Below are 25,656 nucleotides of genomic sequence, written 5' to 3'. Positions count from 1 at the left end.
AACAAATGCTTTTCATGCTTTTAGTTTTAATTAATTATAATAACCCTGATGGGATATCAGCATCTCTACAGCGTTAGGATATTGGACCAGCATCCTACAGGATTCTGACCAAGAAATTTTTAGACCAATTGAAAATGTTCTATTCTGGATGATCACTGTTAAAGCGAGAGTTCACCCAGAAATGAAAAATGTTATCATTTACTCTCCCTCAAGTTGTTGCAAACCTGTATGAGTTAGATTCAGCTGTTAAACACAAAAGATGATATTCTGAAGAATGTTGGTAAGTTAACCAAACAGGTGCCGGTAGCCACTGATGTCCTTAGTATTTTTTTCCATACTATGGAAGTCACTGGGGGCCAGCGACTCTTTGGTTAAACACATTCTTCAAAATATCTTTTTTAACATTTTTAGTAGTGCTGGGCAATGATTAATTGTGATTAATTGCATCCAAAATATATAAACATAACATTTTTCTTAAATATATACATGCATGTGTGTGTATTATTTATATACACATAATAAATATACACAGTACACACATATATTATGTACAAAAAAAGGCTATTTTGGATGCAATTAATCACGATTAATCGTTGCCCGGCGTCGTTTTTAGGTGAACCATCCCTTTAAAATCCCCTGATATTCCCAGGTTTTCCGTTAAATCTCTAAACAGACAGGACTCATAGTTCCGGGTCGGGTTTTTCTCCTCCTCTGATGTAAGCCAGTGCTTTCTGCGGCCCGTAGGAGGAGGTGGGAAGCGGAGCAGGGAATGTGGATGAAGGGAGCTGTGACTGTCGATCCAGAGACTGATAGATAGAGGGCGATAGAGAGCGGTTAAAGTGCAGCGGCGAGCTGGCGGTCCGAGGCGCGCGGGTGAGCGAGGAAGACGAGGAGGAGGACAGATGCGAGCGGCTCCCGTATCCATACGCCGCGCTGCTCAGGAGGAACTCCCTCGAGCCGTACGCCGGAGGAGTCGGGCCGCGGAAATCTTTTGCCAGGCTGCGTCTGCTGGGAGTGTCGTAGATGCTGGCGTCTGATCCAAGAGACACCGGAGCGGATTTATCTCTTTCATCCAAACCGAGAGACACTGGAGCGGATTTATCTCTTTCGTCCAAATTGAGAGACACTGGAGCGGATTTATCTCTTTCGTTCGAACCAAAAGACACAGGAGCGGATTGCTCTCTTTCGTCCGAACTGAGAGACACCGGAGCGGATTTGTCTCTGTCGTCCGGCTCGCGGCGCTCCTGGATGGAGCTCATGAGTGGTTTGGGGAGGCTGTCATAGCGAACAGGCGATGGCTCACGGTTGATATGCATGAACACCGGGCTACAGTTGCGCGCCGGAAGCCATTGCACATCAACGGAGCCGCGATCCATGGGTAAAAATGCCATCTGGACACCCGCCGGACGCAGCAGGCTATCGTAGGACAGGCTTCCCATCCGGCCGCTGAGGACACTCTGGGGGATTTCTGCGTGCTGGGATCCACGGCGGCTGGAGTGTTTGAGACTCAGCGAGCGTGAGTTCAGAGCCAGAGTGTTTGAGTGATTCTCGGACGCCAGCAGGATGGGTTCAGACGTGTGTTCCTGGGGAACCAGCGGGGAAATCCTCGACCCCATCTACAGCGACAGACAGAGGAACATCTAGAAGAACGTGCAGCCAGTTTCCAAGAAAACATCCAAAGCAAGGCATCTTTAAAGCCCGTTCACACCAAGAACAATAACTATAAAGACAACTGCAAAATTAATCGCGATTAATCATTGCCCAGCACTACACTGCAAGAAACTATTCTCTTACTTTTAGTATTTTTGTCGTTTTCTAGTATAAATATCTAAACATTCTTGAATCAAAACGCATTTACTTGACAAGTAAAATGATTTAAGATATTAAGTGTTGTTTTCTAAAAACAACACTTTATCAAAATTTTGTTATTAGCATCCACACCAGTGAACAACGGTCAATGCTTGTATCGTTCATCAGCTGGAAAAAATAATTCTGAAAGTGATTCAATCGATATCGTTTCTCTGTGCCTTTATCGTTTTAGCTGTAGTGTGGACTCTGCTATTGTCTAATACTGAGAAAGATATTTAGAACTATATCTTTATCGTTATCTTTATAGTTATCGTCCTTGGTGTGAACAGGCCTTAAGGCTGGAACACACTACATGACTTTTAAAATCTGAACTGATTTTTAAAACACTAGGCATCATACACATACTGACTTTGTAAATAGTGACAAAGGAAAACTGAGGATCATACACTAGCAGACTTTGAAGTTGTTCCGATCACAACAAACTCACGCAGAAATGTGCGCCTTGTTGCTAGGAGGCGATTGACAAATGAAAACAATATGTATTCTAAAATCGGCTGAAAATATCAAACATGTTTCCTCTGGACTTGCATTTAGATTTATTGTATTTATAGTGTTGTCTAGCACATATATCAGTTAAACAGTGACTCAAATACACATCTGAGCATTCAGAGGCAATTTAGAGATTTAAATTTTGATCACTTTAATTCAGTTAAGAGACTCAAATGTCAAATGTTAAGAGATATCAGTCAGTTTTGTTCCATTAAAGAATGAAATGTCGTCAGTTTCGTTCCATTAAGAGAATTTAAATGTTGGTCAGTTTTGTTCTGTGACAAGATTTAAATGTGCCATAGAATGGAAAACTGTATTTACCTTGGCATAGTTGAATAATAACAGTTCTGTACATGGAAATGACATACCGTGAGCCTCAAACACCATTGTTTCCTCCTCCTTATGTAAATCTCGTGAATAAAAAAGACCACTGAAAAATAGGCGAATCAGAACATAACACGGACTGCTACGCAACAGTCGGGATCACTAATAGTTACGCCCCCAATATTTGCATGAACCCACCCATGTTCTAGGCCAGCCGCCAGCTGAACCATCAGAAGTTCTGCAGGTATTGTGAAGAAACAAGCGAGGACAACAGCGAAGATGGCAGATCATGGAAATAAATGTTATGTTCCAGGCTGTGCAGGGGATGTGAAGTGCAGGGATGGGTTGGTGTCTGTATTCAGAAAGGCACGGAAAGCATTCTAATAAAATAACGCGAGCCACTAAAGGGACATGGTTAGCTCCTTGCTATCGGTAGCCTGTTACATTGCAGTAAGATTATACTTACCACATAAACAGAGTAAGGAGAGATGACTGAGGATGATGGCGAATGATTTACAGATCCTGAGCACCACTGACAAGCATCTGATCTTGTAAAATGTGTGGTAAGTACTGCCGCTCCATAGTATAAACAGAGTACATGCGATCGCGAATCTCGAAAGTGAAAGTGAAAGTAAAAGCGATCGTGCATTTGAAAGCAGTTTCAGTGCCCGCATATTAATAGCAGCTCCTGATGCCCGCATTTTATATACAGTATAATTACCCAATGATATAACTGCGAGAAAGTATTGAAATATATATTTTCCTTCCTGCTGTGAGCTACTGAAATGAGCCTCACTGTGAAACAGCCAATCAGAGCAGAGCTCAACATTATTATTCATGACCCTTCCAAATAAGCCAATAACAGACCATTTAATTTTAGGGAGAAATCCTAGGGTTGTAAATGCACATGTAAAACTGTTTCTGGAGATTTTTTGTCCCTTATATAAGCCACATACCTTCTGTGTAGATATCAGAGAACAATTTAAAATACTGTATCAATGCATTCTATGGCACCTTTAAATGTTATCGGTTTTCGTTCCATGTTGGTCGGTTTCGTTCTATTATGAGATTTATAAGTCAGTCGGTTTTCGTTCTATTACAAGAATTTAAATGTTGGTCGGTTTCGTTCTGTGATGAGATTTATATGTTGGTCGGTTTTCGTTCTATTATGAGAATTTAAATATCAGTCGGTTTCATTCTGTGACTAGATTTAAACGTCAGTCGGTTTCGTTCCATTATGACATTTGTATTTGACTGGTTTCATTCCATTATGAGATTTAAATGTCGGTCGGTTTTGTTCAATTATGACATTTGTATTTGACTGGTTTCATTCCATTTAGAGATTTAATCATTGGTCAGTTTTGTTCATTCAAAGATTTAAATGTCGATCATTTCCATTCAATCTTGAGATTTATATGTCAGTCGGTTTTGTTTGATTAAGATCAAGATTGGTCAGTTTCATTCCATTATGAGTTTTAAATGTCGCTCGGCTTTGTTGTAAGCGAGAGTTATCAAAGAGTCTGATGTGAGTTTAACATTTTAGTAATTGGCAAGCTCTATCTAGTTTAAACAGGCAGCTGCTAGAAACTCAACACATAGTGCTTTATTCCCCCAGTGAGCTCCTGGAGGAGACGGTGGCAAGAAATGAAAAACTAATTTCGGTGATAACAGGAGAATAAAATCCTTGAGTGAAACCAGGCAACACGGGAAGAGGCAGCTCTCCTCTGGCCAAACAATTTCAACAACGACAGCCTTGTCAAAGCGTAAATCTGTCTTCTCACCTGATCTCTGGGAACTTGGTAGAGCACTTTGGTGGGTGACTCTGAAGTTTTAAGTGGATTCATATTGTGTCCTGAAGGCATTAGAGCTCTGGACTGGAGCAAACTCTCTGTTATAAGACACACAGAGGAGACATGAACACATTTAGTGTTTCAGACGGTCCAGAAACATGATTCTGCCACACATCCACCCACCTTCCAACGCTGCCAAATGGTTCTTCAGCAGGACTGGATCAGGTTTAGGGGGCAGTGGAGGCGGACTGGTCAGATGTTTGCTGTCTGGAGCATATATTTCCTCTAAAGACTGATACAATCACATCAAAATCACACAAAATATTACACAGATATCGTCGATAGTGAGCTTAAACTAAAATTCATTTAAAATAACAAAAACTGAATTAAAAAATAATAAAAACTATACACATTTAAAAACAAAGAGTAATAAAAATTATAAAAGCACACAAGAAAATTAACAAAAGACATTTATAAATATATATATATATATATATACACATATACACAGTATATATACGTATAAATATAAAACTAATTTAAAATATAATAAAAAATGATATTGATTATAAAATATATATTTTAGAAAAATATCTCAATGATACTAAAATAATACTGATCAAGTAAAGTATTTTAAAAGTTAAACTTTCACATTTTCATTTAGTTTAACTTGTTGTACCAAAATAACTATAATTAAAACAATGAATAAAAACTATATAGATTTATATTTAAAAACTCAACAATAAAAATGACAAAAACACAAAATCACTAACATTTTTAAAATGTTAAAATGTTACAAAATTAAAATTTAAACAGAAAATATAAAAATAAAAATGCAAAATATCGAAACAATCTATAATATCTCAATTATACTAAAATAACACTGGTACAAACTACTCATGATTTAAATGTAGTCAAGCTATGCTTTTGAAAAAGTAGTTTGATATATTACTAAGTAATAAAAGTAGAAGCTATTTAAGCTGTCAATATCTCTTTAAATATATAGCGATTCTAATTATTAATTTATTTATTTTTCAATCAGAGCACTATTTATTTGTCACCAAAATCTGATGTATATAAAACTCATTTAACCAAATAGTTTGCTATAAAAAAAAAAGAGAACAAAATGAAGCATACAGTCTCTGTGAATCATTTTGAATCGTCCAAATGACACGATAAAATGAATCAGACTTGCTTCAGAAAGAAACCATAAAACCTGTTTAAAAATATTTACTGGATCGCTCCTGGATTAAGACATATATTACCATTATGCTGAAAACATCCGAAAAATTATCTTTAGGCTTCAGTATGTTAGTAAATTGACAGTTTCTTTATCCATATAACTGAGTGGTTTTACAAAGCACAGCTGAAGATTAATGATGTTTAACCTCATTCATTTATTCACAGCCTTGATGCGCCACAAATGAAGTATTTATGGACATAAGTACCTTAACCGGGAGTATTTGGCTTCTGTCGGTGCTCTTCACAGGGCTCAGTTTGTGGGATTCTGGGTGATGGAAAGGAGGCTGAATGCGAAGCGGCAATCTGTCACTGAGTTTCCCAGTGTAACTGATATTTAAAGAGCAAAATTAACATCAAAATTAACATTCTGTCATCATTTCTCTTCGAGTTCTTCAGAAAAAATAACAGAAAAAACTTACATTTTATGATATGATGGTCAAAGTCCTGAAGAGATTACATATTGTGTATATAAATATAAAAAACTATATAAAAATTGTATTCAGTGTGCATTAAAATAACTTTAAATTTACTCTTTAAATTAGTGAATCGTGATTAATCGCATCCAAAATAAATGTTCTTGTTTACATAATATAGTATGTGTACTGTGTACTGTATATTTATTATGTATATATAAAGACATACATACAGTATATATTTTAAAGATATTTACATGTTTATACATTTATATATTCATATTCTTATATTACATATATATTCAATATATAAACATAACATATTTTTCTTTAAAAAAAAATTATATATATATATATATATATATATATATATATGCATGTGTTTGTATTTATATATATATATATATATACATATTAAATATACACAGTAGACATACATATATTATGTAAACAAAAACCTTTATTTTGGATGCGATTAATCGCGATTAATCATTTGCCAGTACTACTTTAATTTATTAAAATTGTTTCCAAGAGAATAACATGATTAAATGTATACCTTTGGATAAAAGCATCTCCCAAATGCATAAATTATTGTTGCATGGAACTTCTGAAATTTTGGGTGTGTTCTGTCATATTTAAAGCTCGAGCTATTGTTGCATGCAATTATAAAATTTCTCTTTTTGTGTTCCACAGAAATAATAACAGCATATGGGTTTGGAACAACATCACGATTTTGATTGATGTAAGTGCTTGTTTTACACGTGTAGAAGCGCGCTCACCTCGGCGTGATGGGACTGAAGAGCACAAACTGCACGTTCTGACAGCAGCCGCGTGTGAACGGATTCACTCCTCCCTGGAACTTCCCCGTCACCTGTGATGCAGTTTAGTGAGAATAAATTCAGCTTCCAGCAGAATCTGATGCAGGTCAAACATGATCTTACCTGTTCGTTTGTGGTGCGTCCTCTCGCCACCAGCACCAGATGAAAACACGACAGACCCAGGACGGGAATGAAGAACAGAGCCGAAACGCTCATGACCGCCAGCCTTTAAAACACACTGTCAAGGTACTGACCACTGCTTTACACAAGCAAAAAAACCAAAAACTAATCTGAGAAAAAAGAAATTAAACCTAAATAGTAATATACATTCTAAAAATAAACAAAATGGCAAAAATTCAACAAAATTTAAAATAAACACTATAGCTGAAATAAAAATAAATGAATCAGACTTGCTTCAGAAAGAAACCATAAAACCTGTTTAAAAATATTTACTGGATCGCTCCTGGATTAAGACATATATTACCATTATGCTGAAAACATCCGAAAAATTATCTTTAGGCTTCAGTATGTTAGTAAATTGACAGTTTCTTTATCCATATAACTGAGTGGTTTTACAAAGCACAGCTGAAGATTAATGATGTTTAACCTCATTCATTTATTCACAGCCTTGATGCGCCACAAATGAAGTATTTATGGACATAAGTACCTTAACCGGGAGTATTTGGCTTCTGTCGGTGCTCTTCACAGGGCTCAGTTTGTGGGATTCTGGGTGATGGAAAGGAGGCTGAATGCGAAGCGGCAATCTGTCACTGAGTTTCCCAGTGTAACTGATATTTAAAGAGCAAAATTAACATCAAAAATTAACATTCTGTCATCATTTCTCTTTCGAGTTCTTCAGAAAAAAATAACAGAAAAAAACTTACATTTTTATGATATGATGGTCAAAGTCCTGAAGAGATTACATATTGTGTATATAAATATAAAAAAACTATATAAAAATTGTATTCAGTGTGCATTAAAATAACTTTAAATTTACTCTTTAAATTAGTGAATCGTGATTAATCGCATCCAAAATAAATGTTCTTGTTTACATAATATAGTATGTGTACTGTGTACTGTATATTTATTATGTATATATAAAGACATACATACAGTATATATTTTAAAGATATTTACATGTTTATACATTTATATATTCATATTCTTATATTACATATATATTCAATATATAAACATAACATATTTTTCTTTAAAAAAAAATTATATATATATATATATATATATATATGCATGTGTTTGTATTTATATATATATATATATATACATATTAAATATACACAGTAGACATACATATATTATGTAAACAAAAACCTTTATTTTGGATGCGATTAATCGCGATTAATCATTTGCCAGTACTACTTTAATTTATTAAAATTGTTTCCAAGAGAATAACATGATTAAATGTATACCTTTGGATAAAAGCATCTCCCAAATGCATAAATTATTGTTGCATGGAACTTCTGAAATTTTGGGTGTCTTCTGTCATATTTAAAGCTCGAGCTATTGTTGCATGCAATTATAAAATTTCTCTTTTTGTGTTCCACAGAAATAATAACAGCATATGGGTTTGGAACAACATCACGATTTTGATTGATGTAAGTGCTTGTTTTACACGTGTAGAAGCGCGCTCACCTCGGCGTGATGGGACTGAAGAGCACAAACTGCACGTTCTGACAGCAGCCGCGTGTGAACGGATTCACTCCTCCCTGGAACTTCCCCGTCACCTGTGATGCAGTTTAGTGAGAATAAATTCAGCTTCCAGCAGAATCTGATGCAGGTCAAACATGATCTTACCTGTTCGTTTGTGGTGCGTCCTCTCGCCACCAGCACCAGATGAAAACACGACAGACCCAGGACGGGAATGAAGAACAGAGCCGAAACGCTCATGACCGCCAGCCTTTAAAACACACTGTCAAGGTACTGACCACTGCTTTACACAAGCAAAAAAACAAAAAACTAATCTGAGAAAAAAGAAATTAAACCTAAATAGTAATATACATTCTAAAAAATAAACAAAATGGCAAAAAATTCAACAAAAATTTAAAATAAACACTATAGCTGAAATAAAAATAAATGAATCCTAAGTTGTATTCGTTTAAAAAAATAAAATAAAAATGACAAAAGCACATAAAAGTGCTAAAATTTAACTAAAAATGGAAACTAAAACTGCAATAAAAATACATTTAGGAATACATAAAAAAAAAATGACAAAAGCACATAAAATTACTAAAAATTAAACTAAAACTTAAACTAAACCGATAAAAAAAAGAATCCTAAACTGTAATCTATATAAAAAATAAATATGACAAAACAAAAGTTCTAAACTCTAAACTAAAACCAGAAATAAAAACTAAAACTGAACTAAAATGAATCCTTAGTAGTAATAAATAAAAAATAATAATACAAATGACAAAAGTACACAACAAAACAACAACTGGAAACTAAAACTGACATAATATATGAAATTATATATTTTATATATAGTAATATGTGAAAAAAAACAAAAAAACAAAACATGAAAGCGCATAACAAAATTACTACAAATTAAACTAAACCTGGAAACAAAAATTTAAACTAAACAAACAGTAATATATGAAACAAATGTACATGAAAATATTAATAAAAACTGTAAAAAATAAAATAAAATACTCAAATAACACTGGTTCAGATTCGCTTCATGAAGAGTGAAACACTGTGGCACTTTTAGAGTATTGATGTGTTTCGTTACAGTTCAGCTTCTCACTCAACCAATCACGTGAGTCTGGGGCGGGACTATCTGTCTGACTGACCAATGGCAGACGGGGCAGCACAAGTGCTTATGTGATCATTTTTGCTTTTCTATGCCACAATCACAGAGCTCAAGTCTCAAGTCTACTTTATTTCTTGAGCCCTTTCCACTACAAAGTAGACTAAAGGACTGTGCATCAGCACAATCATACAATACTACTAAAACAAAAATAAACAATAACAGAAAAACAAAAATAACCTTGAAGAATCTTCCAAAAATCAATAATTAAAAGCCACAGAAAACAAGCGAGATTTAAAAACGTCAACTGAGGGTGCAGATCATTCTTAAAAATAAAGCTTCTTTATTTCCATGAAGAACCTTGAACATACATGGCACCTTTCAAATGCAGAAAAGGTTCTTTAGATTTTTAAAATGTTCTTCAAAATGGTTCTTTTAAGAAATGTTCACTGAAAGGTTCTTTGGGGAACCAAAATGGTTCTTCTATGGCATCACTGCAAAAACACCCTTTTAGAACCTTTATTTTTATCCCCTTTAGTTTTCAGCCGGGTTTTCGGAACTGAGAGCAGTAAGCAGTTAAGTGTCTACCAGAGTTCATATGAATCAGGTTCGTAATATATTTTGGGGCCATATAATGGACAGCTTTAAAACATGCAGCAACACCTTATACTGAATCCAATGTTTAACCGGAAGCTAATGCAGCTTTTCCAAGATCGGTGTAATACACAGTAAAAAAAAATGACAAAAGCACATAAAAGTGCTAAAATTTAACTAAAATGGAAACTAAAACTGCAATAAAAATACATTTAGGAATACATAAAAAAAAATGACAAAAGCACATAAAATTACTAAAAATTAAACTAAAACTTAAACTAAACCGATAAAAAAAGAATCCTAAACTGTAATCTATATAAAAATAAATATGACAAAACAAAAGTTCTAAACTCTAAACTAAAACCAGAAATAAAAACTAAAACTGAACTAAAATGAATCCTTAGTAGTAATAAATAAAAATAATAATACAAATGACAAAAGTACACAACAAAACAACAACTGGAAACTAAAACTGACATAATATATGAAATTATATATTTTATATATAGTAATATGTGAAAAAAAACAAAAAAACAAAACATGAAAGCGCATAACAAAATTACTACAAATTAAACTAAACCTGGAAACAAAAATTTAAACTAAACAAACAGTAATATATGAAACAAATGTACATGAAAATATTAATAAAAACTGTAAAAAATAAAATAAAATACTCAAATAACACTGGTTCAGATTCGCTTCATGAAGAGTGAAACACTGTGGCACTTTTAGAGTATTGATGTGTTTCGTTACAGTTCAGCTTCTCACTCAACCAATCACGTGAGTCTGGGGCGGGACTATCTGTCTGACTGACCAATGGCAGACGGGGCAGCACAAGTGCTTATGTGATCATTTTTGCTTTTCTATGCCACAATCACAGAGCTCAAGTCTCAAGTCTACTTTATTTCTTGAGCCCTTTCCACTACAAAGTAGACTAAAGGACTGTGCATCAGCACAATCATACAATACTACTAAAACAAAAATAAACAATAACAGAAAAACAAAAATAACCTTGAAGAATCTTCCAAAAATCAATAATTAAAAGCCACAGAAAACAAGCGAGATTTAAAAACGTCAACTGAGGGTGCAGATCATTCTTAAAAATAAAGCTTCTTTATTTCCATGAAGAACCTTGAACATACATGGCACCTTTCAAATGCAGAAAAGGTTCTTTAGATTTTTAAAATGTTCTTCAAAATGGTTCTTTTAAGAAATGTTCACTGAAAGGTTCTTTGGGGAACCAAAAATGGTTCTTCTATGGCATCACTGCAAAAACACCCTTTTAGAACCTTTATTTTTATCCCCTTTAGTTTTCAGCCGGGTTTTCGGAACTGAGAGCAGTAAGCAGTTAAGTGTCTACCAGAGTTCATATGAATCAGGTTCGTAATATATTTTGGGGCCATATAATGGACAGCTTTAAAAACATGCAGCAACACCTTATACTGAATCCAATGTTTAACCGGAAGCTAATGCAGCTTTTCCAAGATCGGTGTAATACACAGTAAAAAAAAAAAAAGTTGAGCCAACTTAAAATTTAAGTTAAGTTAATTTATCACTTTTTACAGTGAAAGGGAGCATACACTGTAAAAAAAAAAAAAAAAAAGTTGAGCCAACTTAAAATTTAAGTTAAGTTAATTTATCACTTTTTACAGTGAAAGGGAGCATACACTGTAAAAAAAAAAAAAAAAAAGTTGAGCCAACTTAAAATTTAAGTTAAGTCAACTTATCACTTTTTACAGTGAAAGGGAGCATACACTGTAAAAAAAAAAAAAAGAAAAGTTGAGCCAACTTAAAATTTTAAGGCAACCAGCTTCAGCAGATTTTTGAGTTTTCAATAAGTTTATACAACAAAAATGTGAGAATCTCCCACAAAAATAAGTTGCTGAAGCTGGTTGCCTTAAAATTTTAAGTTGGCTCAACTTATTTATTTATTTTTTTTACAGTGTATGATAAGTTGACTTAACTTAAATTGAGGAAACCCCTTGCCTTAAAATTTTTAAGTAAATGACAATTAAAAAAAATAAGTTAAGTGAATTGTCAAGTTAAGTTAAGTCAACTTATCACTTTTTACAGTGTTTCTTTGTTCTAGGAAGGAGCCTTGCGGCTGCATTCCGCACCGACTGCAATTTCGAAACAAAAGATTGACTTACTCCCAAATAAAGTGCATTACAATAGTCCAAACGGGAGGAGAAAAATGCACGAATCACTATCTCAAGATCAGCAACAGACAAAAAAGATTTCATTTTTGCAATAGTCCTCAACTGAAAGATGCAACTTTTCACCACGCATTTAATCTGATGACCAAACGTTAGAGCCGAGTCAGAAATGACACGCAGACCGCACAGAGCTGAAGGATACGTGACGGCGGCATGCAGTTCCCACAGGTCCTCCAGATGATCCAGAACGTACAGCAGACCTCCGGAAAACACGCCCACCATGTGAAGAGTCAGAGACAGCAGGAAGAGGAAGAAGAAGCGATAGTTGCGTCTCCCGATGCAGTTGTTCACCCAGGGACAGTGATGGTCAAAGTCCTGAAGAGATTACATATAAGTGCTCTCAATCCATTCAAAAATTAACTAATTAATCACACATTTTCCGTAGCTAATCACAATTAATTGCATTAAATATGCATTTAATGGCATCTTTGGTAGCCTATTATTAATGAAGACAAGTATAATTGATACCAATACTGCTACCGAACTAACTGCACTGTATTTTCTGTATAATGATTTTTATTTATAACTGTTCTAAATTCATTTTCAATCAATTTTTAAATAAGATTTTTAAAATTATTTGTTTTATTGTTGTGATTTTTTTAATGATTATTTTACTTCCTTTTATGTAAAAGACTTTGAATTACCATTGTGTATGAAATGTGCTATATAAATAAACTTGCCTTGCCTGGACTTACTGATGTCTCTATTAAATACATTTTTCAACATTACAGTATAATTGAAAGCCATTATTTTTTAACATTTAATAGGCTTTGAAAAATAGTAAACTAAATACAATCTTCACATTACAAACTAAACTGTATATGCATAAACTATAAATTCAATATGGATTAATCTTTATTCAAGCTATAAAAGTGAATCAGCGAGCAGAGTTATTTCTCTTTCTTTGACTTTTAAATCAGCGCTGTCTCTTTAAAACCTAACACACATGATGCAAACCTGACTAACACACATCCAATCTTCTCCCAACACAAATTTTTTAATTATTGGTGCATTCGTAGTTAAAAGTTGTAATTACGACGTCAGGTGCGTTCAAGTCACTTTGGTCGGAACAAGATGGTGATTTAACTTTTCAACATAAAATTCAACGATTTTTTTACCTCTACATCTACAAAATGATGAATAAAGAATGTGCATGATTGTGTTTTTGTTTTTTTCTGTTTTTATTCAATTTATGAAAGTGATTTAAACTGAATCATTATTTTATGGAATTTATACAGTAATATAATATTTTGCATATGCAACTTATATAGTTTTATTGTACATTACAAAAATGAATACGTTTATAAGTGCTGTCAAACGATTAATCGCGATTAATCACATCCAAAATAAAAGATTTTGTTTACATAATACATGTGTGTTTACGGTGTATATTTATTATGTATATATAAATACACACACATACAGTATATATTTAGAAAATATTTACATTTCCATATATATATATGTTACATATTCATATAATTTATATTATATATAAATATATTTAATAAATAACTTATTTTTCTGAAATATATATATATATATATGCATGTGTGTGTATTTATATATATACACATAATAAATATACACAGTACACACACATATATTATGTACACAAAAACTTTTATTTTGGATGCGATTAATCGTTGACAGCACTACTTGTTTCATTACTGGATGAATCAGCGTTTTTTAACGAATCTCTTGAATGAATGATTCAATGACAAATACATTTTTAACAGTCACTTGTCGCCACCTAGTGGAGAAACTATGCAGTCGACACAAATGTTATTTGAAGCGCCAGTTACTTTCAAACGATGACTTGCTCTATTTTGATCGCTTCCATAGACAATTTTATTTTTATTTTTTTAAATATCACTGTCTTCGATAAAATAAAAACTAGCAATCTATACAGTTTTTTTTTTGTGATTTTTGGTGGTTTTTTTTATTTATTTAACTCTAAAAGTACCATATTTTTATGTTAAATATGCTTATTTTTATGTTATATTCAATATTTCTTATACCTCAGAAAAAAAAAAAACAATCCTTCCAGCAAGTTCAGACAGCCAAAACCTAATATTCTGGTGAGTTTGGTGACATATGATGGTATAAAAATATAAAAATATCAAAAATATCAATAGCCACTATATGGCTGTAGTACTCAATGGCTGCATATAGGCTGAAATCTATAAACCATTGTTGTAACGAACTTAACCTCTTAAGTTTTAGATTTTATCACAAGTTAAAAGTGTAGAACCAAAAAAAACAAAAAAAACCATTTGTGTTGGGTGAGACTATACAAAGATGCCAAAATATGCTTACAGACAAATCTGACCATGCTATAAGGAAAAGACAAAGTAGGAGACAGAGAAATCATTTATTTCTAACAAAAAAAATAAAATAAATTTCAATAACTCAGAAAAGTAAAATGGAACTGGTGCCAAACAGGTAAGAATAAACAATAAACCTTACAAGAAGCATGTTTCAGACATTCTTTTGACATTTTCATCAACAAATCTTGCAGTAGGACTTTGATCTGACTTTGAAGTGTGTGTGTGTGTGTGTGTGTGTGTATGTTTATTGGTGTGTGTGTGTGTGTGTGTGTGCGTGCACAGTGGCTGAGTGGCACAAAAAAAAAAAGCTCAGTCATTGGCTCATTTAATTCTTTGGTTTTGTAAGTGTGAGTGACTGTTTTTATTCAACAAAATTAAAAATAAAAATCTCGCAGTGTTATAGGCTCATTCAATGCTTTGCATATGTGTTTGTGTGAGTGTGTGAGTGTGTGAGCCACACTGAAAATGTTGTATAGGCTCACCCCTTCATTTATGTGCATGTATGATCTGCATTGTGTTGGATTTATTGATTTTTATTGGACAATTTAAAAAAAAATGCTCTGAATTTTAGTATTTCCCATTCAGTTCCTATGGGTGCCCATTTTTGTCCACGAAGGACACATTAAGGATTTTTTTCCCCCAACCATTTAACTTTAGCAGCCAAGTCTCGTACCGCTCAGATTAAGGAAACAATTAATTTTTTTAAATGAACAAAATGATTTTGCCCAAATTTGTCCCGAAGGACGCTTGAGGGTTAATAGACACAAGCGAATCGCTGTCATTTAAAAACGGCTGTTTGAATCAAGATCACGATCTTCTAACGATTAATCGTGCAGCTCTACGTTAAACTGAAAAGAAGTAAATAAATAAATGCACAATTAACGGCCCTAATATATCTTATTTTTATGCATCATTTAGCAGCTGATGTTATGGCGCTGGTCTCACCTCCACGCAGTGATCGCAGACGCTACAGTGCGAGCAGCGCGGCGGCCGATAGAAGTGACACGACGCGCACCACTTCATGCGCACCTGCACGCCGCGCACCTCCACGTTCTTATAGAGCGGCGCACGGAAGTCCTCGTCCTTGTCCTCGTCCTCGCTCGCTGCGGAGAAAACACAGAGCATCAGGCCAGCAGCGGTGCACGCTTAACGCAAGCCGGTGATTATTATGGAAGCTAGGAATAAACAAGTAAAAAAGGGTAATTGCAACTTTTTATCTCGCAATTGTGAGATATAAAATCAGAATTGTGAGATATAAATTCTGAGAGGAAAAGTCTGAATTATACACAGTTATTATCTTTTATAAATATATATATATATATATACACAGGTGCATCTCAATAAATTAGAATGTCGTGAAAAAGTTCATTTTTTCTTGTAACTTATTTCAAAAAGTGAAACTTTCATATATTTTAGATTCATTGCATGTAAAGTAAAACATTTCAAAAGATTGTTTGGTTTTAATTTTGATGATTAGAGCTTACAGCTCATGAAAGTCAAAAATCAGTATCTCAAAATATTAGAATATTTACATTTGAGTTTGAATAAATGACCATCCCTACAGTATAAATTCTGGGTATCTCTTGTTCTTTGAAACCACAATAATGGGGAAGACTGCTGACTTGGCAATGATCCAGAAGACGAACATTGACACCCTCCACAAAGAGGGTAAGTCACAGAGGGTCATTACTGATGGTGTGGCTGTTTACAGAGTGCTGTATCAAAGCATATTAAATGCAAAGTTGACTGGAAGGAAGAATTTGGGTAGGAAAAGGTGCACAAGCAACAGGGATGACCGCAAGCTTGAGAATACAGTCAAGCAAAGCCGATTCAAACACTTGTGAGAGCTTCACAAGGAGAGAACTGAAGCTGGAGTCAGTGCATCAAGAGTCACCACGCTCAGACGTCTTCAGGAAAAGGGCTACCAAGCCACTTCTGAACCAGAGACAACGTCAGAAGCATCTTAACTGGGCTGTGGAGAAAAGAACTGGACTGTTGCTCAGTGGTCCAAAGTCCTCTTTTCAGATGAAAGTAAATTTTACATTTCATTTGGAAATCAAGGTCCCAGAGTCTGGAAGAAGAGTGGAGAGGCACAGAATCCATGTTGCTTGAAGTCCAGTGTGAAGTTTCCACAGTCAGTGATGATTTGGGCTGCCATGTCATCTGCTGGTGTTGGTCCACTGTGTTTTCTGAAGTCCACAGTCAACGCAGCCATCTACCAGGAAATTTTAGAGCACTTCATGCTTCCTTCTGTTGACAAGCTTTATGGAGATGCTGATTTCATTTTCCAGCAGGACTTGGCACCTGCCCACACTGCCAAAGGTACCAAAAGCTGGTTCAATGACCATAGTGTTACTGTGCTTGATTGGCCAGCAAGCTCGCCTGACCTGAACCCCAGAGAGAATCTCAAGAGGAAGATGAGAGACACCAGACCCAACAATGCAGAAGAGCTGAAGGCCACTATCAGAGCAACCTGGGCTCTCATAACACCTGAGCAGTGCCACAGACTGATCGACTCCATGCCACGCCGCATTGCTGCAGTAATTAAAGCAAAAGGAGCCCCTACCAAGTACTGAGTACATATACAGTAAATGAACGTACTTTCCAGGAGGCCAACAATTCACTAATGAATTATACTTATGAAGTATTCTAATTTGTTGAGATAGTGAATTGGTGGGTTTTTGTTAAATGTGAGCCAAAATCATCACAATTAAAAGAACCAAAGACTTAAACTACTTCAGTCTGTGTGCATTGAATTTATTTAATACACGAGTTTCACAATTTGAGTTGAATTACTGAAATAAATGAACTTTTCCACGACATTCTAATTTATTGAGATGCACCTGTATATTAATTACATGTTGGAAACAAAAAACAGAATTGCTAAATGTAAACTCTAGAGTTGATAACTAGAAATTGCGAGATATAAACGTGCAATTCTGAGAAAAAAAAAGAAATAGAAAATATAAAATGAAATATCAAATATAATGAAACGAAATATAAATTCCCAATATAAAATAAAACTATGAAATATAAATTTCCAATTGTGAGAAAAATAACTCAGAATTGAGATAAAAAGTTGCAATTACCTTATTTTTGCAATACGTAAATAAATTTAAAAAAAAAAAAAAAAAAAAAACATAGATTTGCAATTCTGAGAGAAAAGTACAAAGAAAAAAGTTCCAATTGCAATAATGAATTTATAACTTGCAACTACAAAATAAAAACTAGCAAAATTGTATGGACTGTATACACTTGTATGAAGTCAGCATTGTGAGATAGCTAGCAACATGCTACAAAAATACTAGCAACGTGCTAATTCTTGCTAGCCATGTGCTAAAATGCTAACAACATGTTAACAACAGGCCAAGTCATGCTAACGACATGCTTAAACATGCTATCAACGTTTTAAATCATGCCAGCAACATGCTAAAAGATGTTAACAACATAATCATGCTAATAACATGTGAAAATTACCTTTCTTTTCATTCAGTGGCAAAAAACAAAAACAAAACAAGTATTGCAAAATGTAAATTCAAAATTCTGAGAAGACAGTGTCAGAATGTGAGATTACGGCTGTGATGTGAGAGGTGTTGAGTGTTCTGCTGTGTATCTGCAGACTAGTTTACACAAGAATCGTGTGTTTGACTCCACTGACCCCTCGGGAACACGCCGGCATCCATGAACGTCGCCATGATGAAGTTGGCAATAACGAAGAGGAAGACGATCCCGACGCATGGCGGGAAAACAGGAGACACGTTCAGCACGAGCCACGGACACCTGAGAGGATCAGATACAGATACATTATATATATATATTTTTTTTACTATTATTTAATGTGTCAGGCATTACAGGGTTAATTTATGCTCAGTCAGTTCCTGATAAATCAAGTTTCACTTTTTTTTTGCATTGAAAATTGCTTTTTTTTTTCCACATTATGCAAATAAAATGGGTTGCAAATGTTGACCAAGAATTCATTTCTACATTTAAGAACAATCACATGAAATAATGTTGACTTCATATCAATGCACCAATAATCAATTCAAATCTGCTTTCATCGCTTAGATCGAATGTAGTTCAGGATGAATAATTCATAAGCAAAGCTTTCAGTCGAGTCGAATCAAACGTATTTTGCCTTTCTGAAGCTCCATCTCTAACATCTGAGAGGCTCGTCGGCCCGGAGGACCATCAGCTTCACAAAGCCAAAAAATGAAAGTGTGGATCAGTCAAAAAAAAGGAAAAGTGAAGCTGGGATGATTACATTCGGAGCGTGAGATTAAATACAGAGGTAATAAACGCAGATTAAACTCAGGTTTTCATTGAATGAATCTGTGCGATCAAATTAAAGACAGGAGACTGCAGCATGATATCGAGGATTTGTTCCTGAATTCTCTGGTTTTCTGATATATTTCTGTATCTGTATGTGTGTCAGCAGGAGTGACGGGGGGGAAGGAGGGTCTGAACGTCATTAATCCCAGATTACAGGATCACAGAGCCGTCTGACAAAACTGCTGGATCCATATGAACACACAATACTGAACAACCTCCAGACCTGCTCAGAAATCACTCGGTCAAAAACACCTCATATTTAACTCCAAAAATGCAGTGCAAAATGTGCAGTAGTAGAACCATTATGATTTTTATGTAGTTGTTTATTTCACAGGGACAATGCAGAATAACATTACAGATGCTCTACTACATACAGGCTTCTAGCCGATGGCTAATTTACAGTAAAAGTAACAAAAATCTAAGACTGTGTTCAACCATCAATGTTCACAAACCTGGTTTTGTTTGAACCAATTTTTAATATTTCTCTACACTCAACTGTAATTATTATTTTCATGACAGTTAAGCACATTTGATATAATCGGTAATTGCACATTTTTATGTCACGATTCTGAGTTATCTCTAAATTCTGTATTTTGGTTTCCAAAAAAATTTAAATCATGTGAAGTAAACTCAAAATTGTGAGGGAAAAAAAGGCAGAATTGTGAAACAAAGTCAAAATTTCTTTTTTAAATAAAAAAAAAATAATAATAATAATAATTCAGTAGTGGAAACTGAATTGTGAGAAGAAAACTTAAAATTCTGAGAGAGAAAAAAAAAAAAAATTAAGACTGTAACATAAATTTGCAATTGAAAAATAGCTCCAAGATAAAAAAAAGTTGCAGTTCCCATTTCATTTATTTATTTATATTCTGTGACAAAAATAATTCTGAGATCTCACAATTCTTTCTAAATTTTTACATTTCTTCCGTATGAATTATATAGTTTATATCTTATATCTCTTCCTCTGAATTCTGTTTTTAGTTTCCATCATGTAATAAAACGTTTATATCTCACAATTCAGAACTGCAAGGACAAAAATTACAAACTTATAAAATTATATTTACCTTCTCAATAAAAAAATAATATATTATTTTAATTGTAAAGTACTATACATCATAATATCTGTCGATGCCTTTTATTCATGCTAAATTAAATTATAATGGAAAAATTGCATTATTGTATTTTTTACTGCAATACAGTAAAAATAATTTAAACTTCACACTAAAAATAGATTCTCATTATTAAAACAAATGAAATTAAATTAAAATTACTCAAAAGTAAAAGGCACTGCAGTAACACGGGTTATTAAATCAGTGAAAAATTCTCAAAACAGGCTTCATTTTCTTTATGTAAAATATATTTTCTTTTTCTAAAATGAAATATATAACGCATAAGCACAGGGAAAGTGAGTTAATCTGGATATAGGTCATGAACAAATGATTTGTATGGAGGACAAAGGCTTTTCTCTTTAAGATTTATGAGAGGATTACAGTCTCATTGATTTTTGACCATCTGCACACGCTGATGACAAACACACAAACATATTCAGTCCAGAAGCAGCAAATATACGGCAGATATTACCATTATTATAATGCATAGGTTACTAATACAGACGCCACGTGTTAATCACGTTACCTGATTCATTCCAGTGCAGGAACAACATGTCTCATAAAACTCTATACATACATAACAACACACTATATAATACAAATATTAATGACAGAAATGCTGATGAAAACAATCAGACCGATTGCTGCGATTTTTGCACTAGTATATATATATGATTGAGCGATGTCTCAAAGTTAGCAAACAGCCGTTTCTGATCCGTTTTAATAACACACAGACACTTACAGTCACAAACAAACTGGAGGAGAGGATTGAAAGCTATTTAGAGCTTATCTGTGGGTTAGTTAACGCTGTGCAGTTAACACAGAACAGATGCAGCGCCACACTCTCATTAGTCTCTCAGATTACAGTAATAAATCACGCTTTACGCACTGCATGCTGGGAAATCTGCATGCATTCCTGGAGCATTTAGAGCATAAAGGCAGTATAGGCTACAATATGATCAGCAACATCGAATGAATGAAGATTATGAAAAAAATCTCCTCAATCTTCATGTCACACAGAATGACGCCGTGATCATTTGAGCTTCTTCTTTTTCTAGATTGCGGCTCTGATCATCAGGTGCATCATGGGACGCTTTTAAACACACGTGACGAGCTTCTGCTTCACTATTCACTTCAACTCAATGTTTAACATCAGTGCGTCCAAACCAGTGTACACTGAAAAAAAAAATGATACTAATTTTTATAATACTAAGTGGTTGCAAACAATTAATTTTAGCTACATATAAATAAAAAAAGAAATGCTGAAAGTTAGTCAACTAAATTTGTTTATTTAAATGTAGCTAAAATAAACTGATTGCAACCACTTAACTTAAAATATTTTAGTAAATTCAATGAATCATATTTTTTACTAATATTTCAAAACAGCTTTTATTTGTTAAACTTTCTATTTTGGTTTTAGAAGTTTTGTTGTGTTTTTGTTAGTAGTTTTTATATATGTCTTTTAGTTATTTTAGTAAATCCAGTTAAACTAAATATTAAAAAGAGAAATGTTGCCGTGGCAACTAGCTGAAATAAGATGTTTATGTTGTATTTCATTTCAGTTAATGTTTATTTTATTACAAGTAATGAAAATGTTTTAATTTTATTTTCAATTTTAATGAACTTTAATAACCCTGCTCCAAACTTTAGACTGCATGTTTGAAAATATTTCTAGACTGCAAAAAATATATTTATAAAATATAAAGTGTTATTTTAGTATAGCTTATAAATAATTCTAATACTTTTTCAGTTATTTTCAGAATTTTTCTTGAAGTTGTAGTAACTTTGCCTATATATGTATTTTATCTATTATTATTAATTTCCAGTTTTATTTTTAGTACTTCAGGTTAAATCAAACAGAAATCAGAAACGTTGCCTTGGCAACTAACTAAAATAAAATAAGTTTTTTATTTTTCATATCAGTTTACTTTATTTCAAATAACAAAAATGTTTTTAGTTGGCTTTATTTGGAGATAACTATAATAACCCTGGGAGAATGTTTTACAAGAAAATATTGTTTCTGTCTTTCTACTTCCAAATTTTAACATGTTACTTGTAATTCTTTGTAATGATTTGTGACATTTGTGAAAATGAAGTGAAAAAAAAAGAAACCCTAAAAAAAAAAAAAGTTAACACTTTATAATAAGGTGTCATTTATTAACATTAGTTAATGTATTAACTAACATGAACCAACAATGAACAATGCATTTATTACACTATTTATTATTCTTTGTTAATGTTAGTTAATGAAAATATAGTTGTTCATTGTTTATTCATGTTAGTTCACAGTGCATTAACTAATGTTAACAAACACAATTTGTGATTTTAATAATGCATTAGTAAATGATGAAATTAACATGAAATTAACTAAGATTAATAAATGCTGTAGAAGTATTGTTCATTCTTAGTTCATGTTTACTAATGTTGTTAACTAATGTTAACTAATGAACCTTATTGTAAAGTGTTACAAAAAAAACAGTTTGAAAGAAACGATAAATAAATAAATAATTGTGACCCTGGACCACAAAATCAGTCATAAGGGTCTATTTTTAAAAATTGAGATTTATGCATCATCTGAATAAATAAGCTTTCCATTGATGTATGGTTTATTATGATAGGATAATATTTGGCTGAGATACAACTATTTGAAAATCTGGAATCTGAGGGTGCAAAAAAAAAAAAAAAAAATCTAAATATTGAGAAAATCACCTTTAAAGTTGTCCGAATTAAGTTCTTAGCAATGCATATTACTAATCAAAAATGAAGGTTTGATATATTTACAGTAAGAAATTTACAAAATATCTTCATGGAACATGATCTTTACTTAATATCCTAATGATTTTTGGCATTAAAAAAAAAAGGATAATTTTGACCCTTACAATGTATTGTTGGCTATTGCTACAAATATACCTCAGCGACTTAAGACTGCTTTTGTGCTCCAGGGTCACATATAAATGAATACATTTCTGTCCTTTTACACTACAGGATATCGGTGCTTATTCTGCAATCAGGTCATTAATTGTCAGAGTTTGGCTTAATCTCACCAAACTTCCCAAAGACTCGTCTGTCATCAGTCTCTGAGTCTCTTCATCACCTGTGAAGCTCGTTCTGTGCAGATGACAGATGTGGAGCTTAAACTCATCAGGGGTCACACGCCTGATCAACACCCCGACTTCTCCGGGACGGGGAATCAAAATCCTAATCCTGAACATCCCATCTGCTCAAATCTGGGACCAACACAGCGTCAGCAACGGCCGATGCATACACACAAATAAAGCAGAAGAAACATGCACGCTTTTACATCTCAGGAGAGAATCCACGCAGAGCGATCAGAATCAGTGGAGAATAATAACGGAGTGATATCAGCGCATGTGCAGCGCTTCACTGGCCTACTTTCACATCTCAATATGGAGTTCACACTGCAAAAAATGATTTTTGTCTTGTTTTCTAGTATAAATATCTAAAGATTCTTGAATCAAGATGTATTTACTCGACAAGTAAAATGATTTAAGATATTAAGTCTTGTTTACTAAAAAAGGATCAAAATTTTGTTAGTTTTTGCTTAAAACAAGCAAAAATATCTGCCAATGGAGTAAGAAAAATAATCTCAAAGGCTAAACAAGATTATTTTTCTTGCCCCATTGGCAAATATTTTTGCTTGTTTTAAGCAAAAACTAACAAAATGTAGATTTTTTATTTATTTTTTTTTTTTTACAAAAAACAAGACATAATATATTAAGTCATTTTACTTGTTCAGTAAATTCATCTTGATTCAATTATTATTATTTTGAAGTGAGTTGACCAACAATAAACTCAAAAAGTAGTAAATGTAGTAAATTAACCTTAAGCAAAATAAAGTTAGAAAAGAGTTAATGCATTATAAAGTTATTCATAATGTGCACTGTAATACATTATATATTCCCATAAATAATTGTTGCATTAAAATACTTGCAGACCTCTTGCTGCATCTAAAACTGGTTGTTTGTCATGTGTTTTAATGCATTATACTTTCTACACGTTATTTTAATATATAGTATGCAATTATTCATGAGATCTTACGATGTATTAATGCAATGTAATTAGTGCATTAAAACTGCTTTATCATGCATTGTATATAAAGGTTGTAAAAAATTATAAATTAAAATGTTAAAAAAGAGTGTTAAATTCAATTTTGCCATTTCTTTGTAATTCTTCCATGAAATTTACAAGCAATTTCTGTGTGAAAATAGTTTCGACACCAATTTTCTGTCAGTGTAATGCTTTGCATCTTTTCATAAACAATTGTTACCAAAGTTAAAATGCATTATAATATTTGCAGATTCTTTGTTTCATCAAAAATTGGTTGGTTCTTGCATGCTTTAATGCATTATACTTTCTAAAGGTGTAACAGTGAATACATGCGTATTATAACTTATGATTATTCATGCAATCAAACAATGCATTATAAGGTGCATTACAAGGCATAATTAATGCATTAAATACTTTTATAATGCATTATATATATCAAGGCTCCATGTAAAGTATTACATGAAAAGTTATTATGCAGCGTCATGAAATAATTCAGGTGTCTGTAAAAGTTGAACCTATGAACACTGAATTAAAGTGAATGAAGGTCAGCGGCGACTTACGTGAAGACGAAGAACAGCGTGGATGAAGTGACCAACAGAGCGGCAGCAGTGGACACTGGGATGTAAGCGCTGCTCCTGCGCATCCTGCGTCTGCAACAGCCATCAATCACCCAACAATCACACTCTCAATCACACAACACACCCTCAGCAGCAGCAGCAAACACAGATCAGATCAGAGCACTGGGAGTGTGTCACTGAGTTCAAAGTATTTATACAGGGGGCTGAGCAGGAGGGGTGGTGGGTGTGGCTTAAATGAGAAACTAGATGAGTGGGTGTGGCTTATATATGTCATTTTGGGGCAGTGGGTGTGACCTACAGTGGGCGGGGTATCTGAACAGCACACACACACACACTTACTCGTTCACTCACTCACACACACACACACACACACACACACAGTCTGCTATTTGTGGTTTACGGGGACCATAGGCGTAATGGTTTTTATACTGTACTTACTGTATGTGCTATTGTCCTACACCAACCCTACACCTTACAGGAAACTTTCTGCATTTTTAGATTTTCAAAAAAACACCATTTAGTATGTTTTTTAAGACTTTTGGTTTACGGGGACATAGGCAGTGTCCTCATAAACCACCTTCAAATTGTAATACCCATGTTATTATACAGATTTGTGTCCTCATAAACCATATATACCAGTACACACACACACACACATTTAGGTTTACACTCAATCCCAACAGCAACTAATCTGACATGGATGTTCATGGTTGTATAAAA

At 33.6% G+C, this 25,656-nt stretch overlaps 1 protein-coding gene across 1 annotated transcript; it reads right to left on the bottom strand.

Annotated features, from left to right (window-relative positions):
• Positions 1-603: 603 nt before the first annotated feature.
• On the bottom strand, positions 604-25,519 carry zdhhc8a (zinc finger DHHC-type palmitoyltransferase 8a). The gene is made up of 10 exons (XM_058789598.1): positions 24,919-25,519; positions 18,511-18,632; positions 15,798-15,955; positions 12,665-12,837; positions 8,761-8,863; positions 8,599-8,690; positions 7,613-7,733; positions 4,656-4,764; positions 4,464-4,570; positions 604-1,616 (listed from the first exon to the last, which is right to left on the bottom strand). Exons 1-10 carry the CDS (start codon positions 24,999-25,001, stop codon positions 681-683), a joined length of 2,004 nt encoding a protein of 667 aa, XP_058645581.1. The 5' UTR covers positions 25,002-25,519; the 3' UTR covers positions 604-680.
• Between the last annotated feature and the right edge of the window lie 137 nt (positions 25,520-25,656).

The sequence above is a fragment of the Onychostoma macrolepis genome, chromosome 10 (genome assembly GCF_012432095.1).
Source record: "Onychostoma macrolepis isolate SWU-2019 chromosome 10, ASM1243209v1, whole genome shotgun sequence".
In the NCBI taxonomy this organism is placed as follows: domain Eukaryota; kingdom Metazoa; phylum Chordata; class Actinopteri; order Cypriniformes; family Cyprinidae; genus Onychostoma; species Onychostoma macrolepis.
The sequence above is the reverse complement of the archived record's forward strand: the minus strand, read 5'-3'. Positions and strand labels throughout refer to the sequence as shown.

Excerpts from the sequence above, each read along its gene's own strand:
- zdhhc8a (XM_058789598.1), bottom strand. The coding sequence starts at position 25,001 with ATGCGCAGGAGCAGCGCTTACATCCCAGTGTCCACTGCTGCCGCTCTG. Across the intron at positions 8,691-8,760 it reads GACGCACCACAAACGAACAG|GTGACGGGGAAGTTCCAGGG; the intron begins GTAAGATCATGT and ends ACTGCATCACAG. Across the intron at positions 1,617-4,463 it reads ACCAAGTTCCCAGAGATCAG|ATGGGGTCGAGGATTTCCCC; the intron begins GTGAGAAGACAG and ends CTGTCGCTGTAG.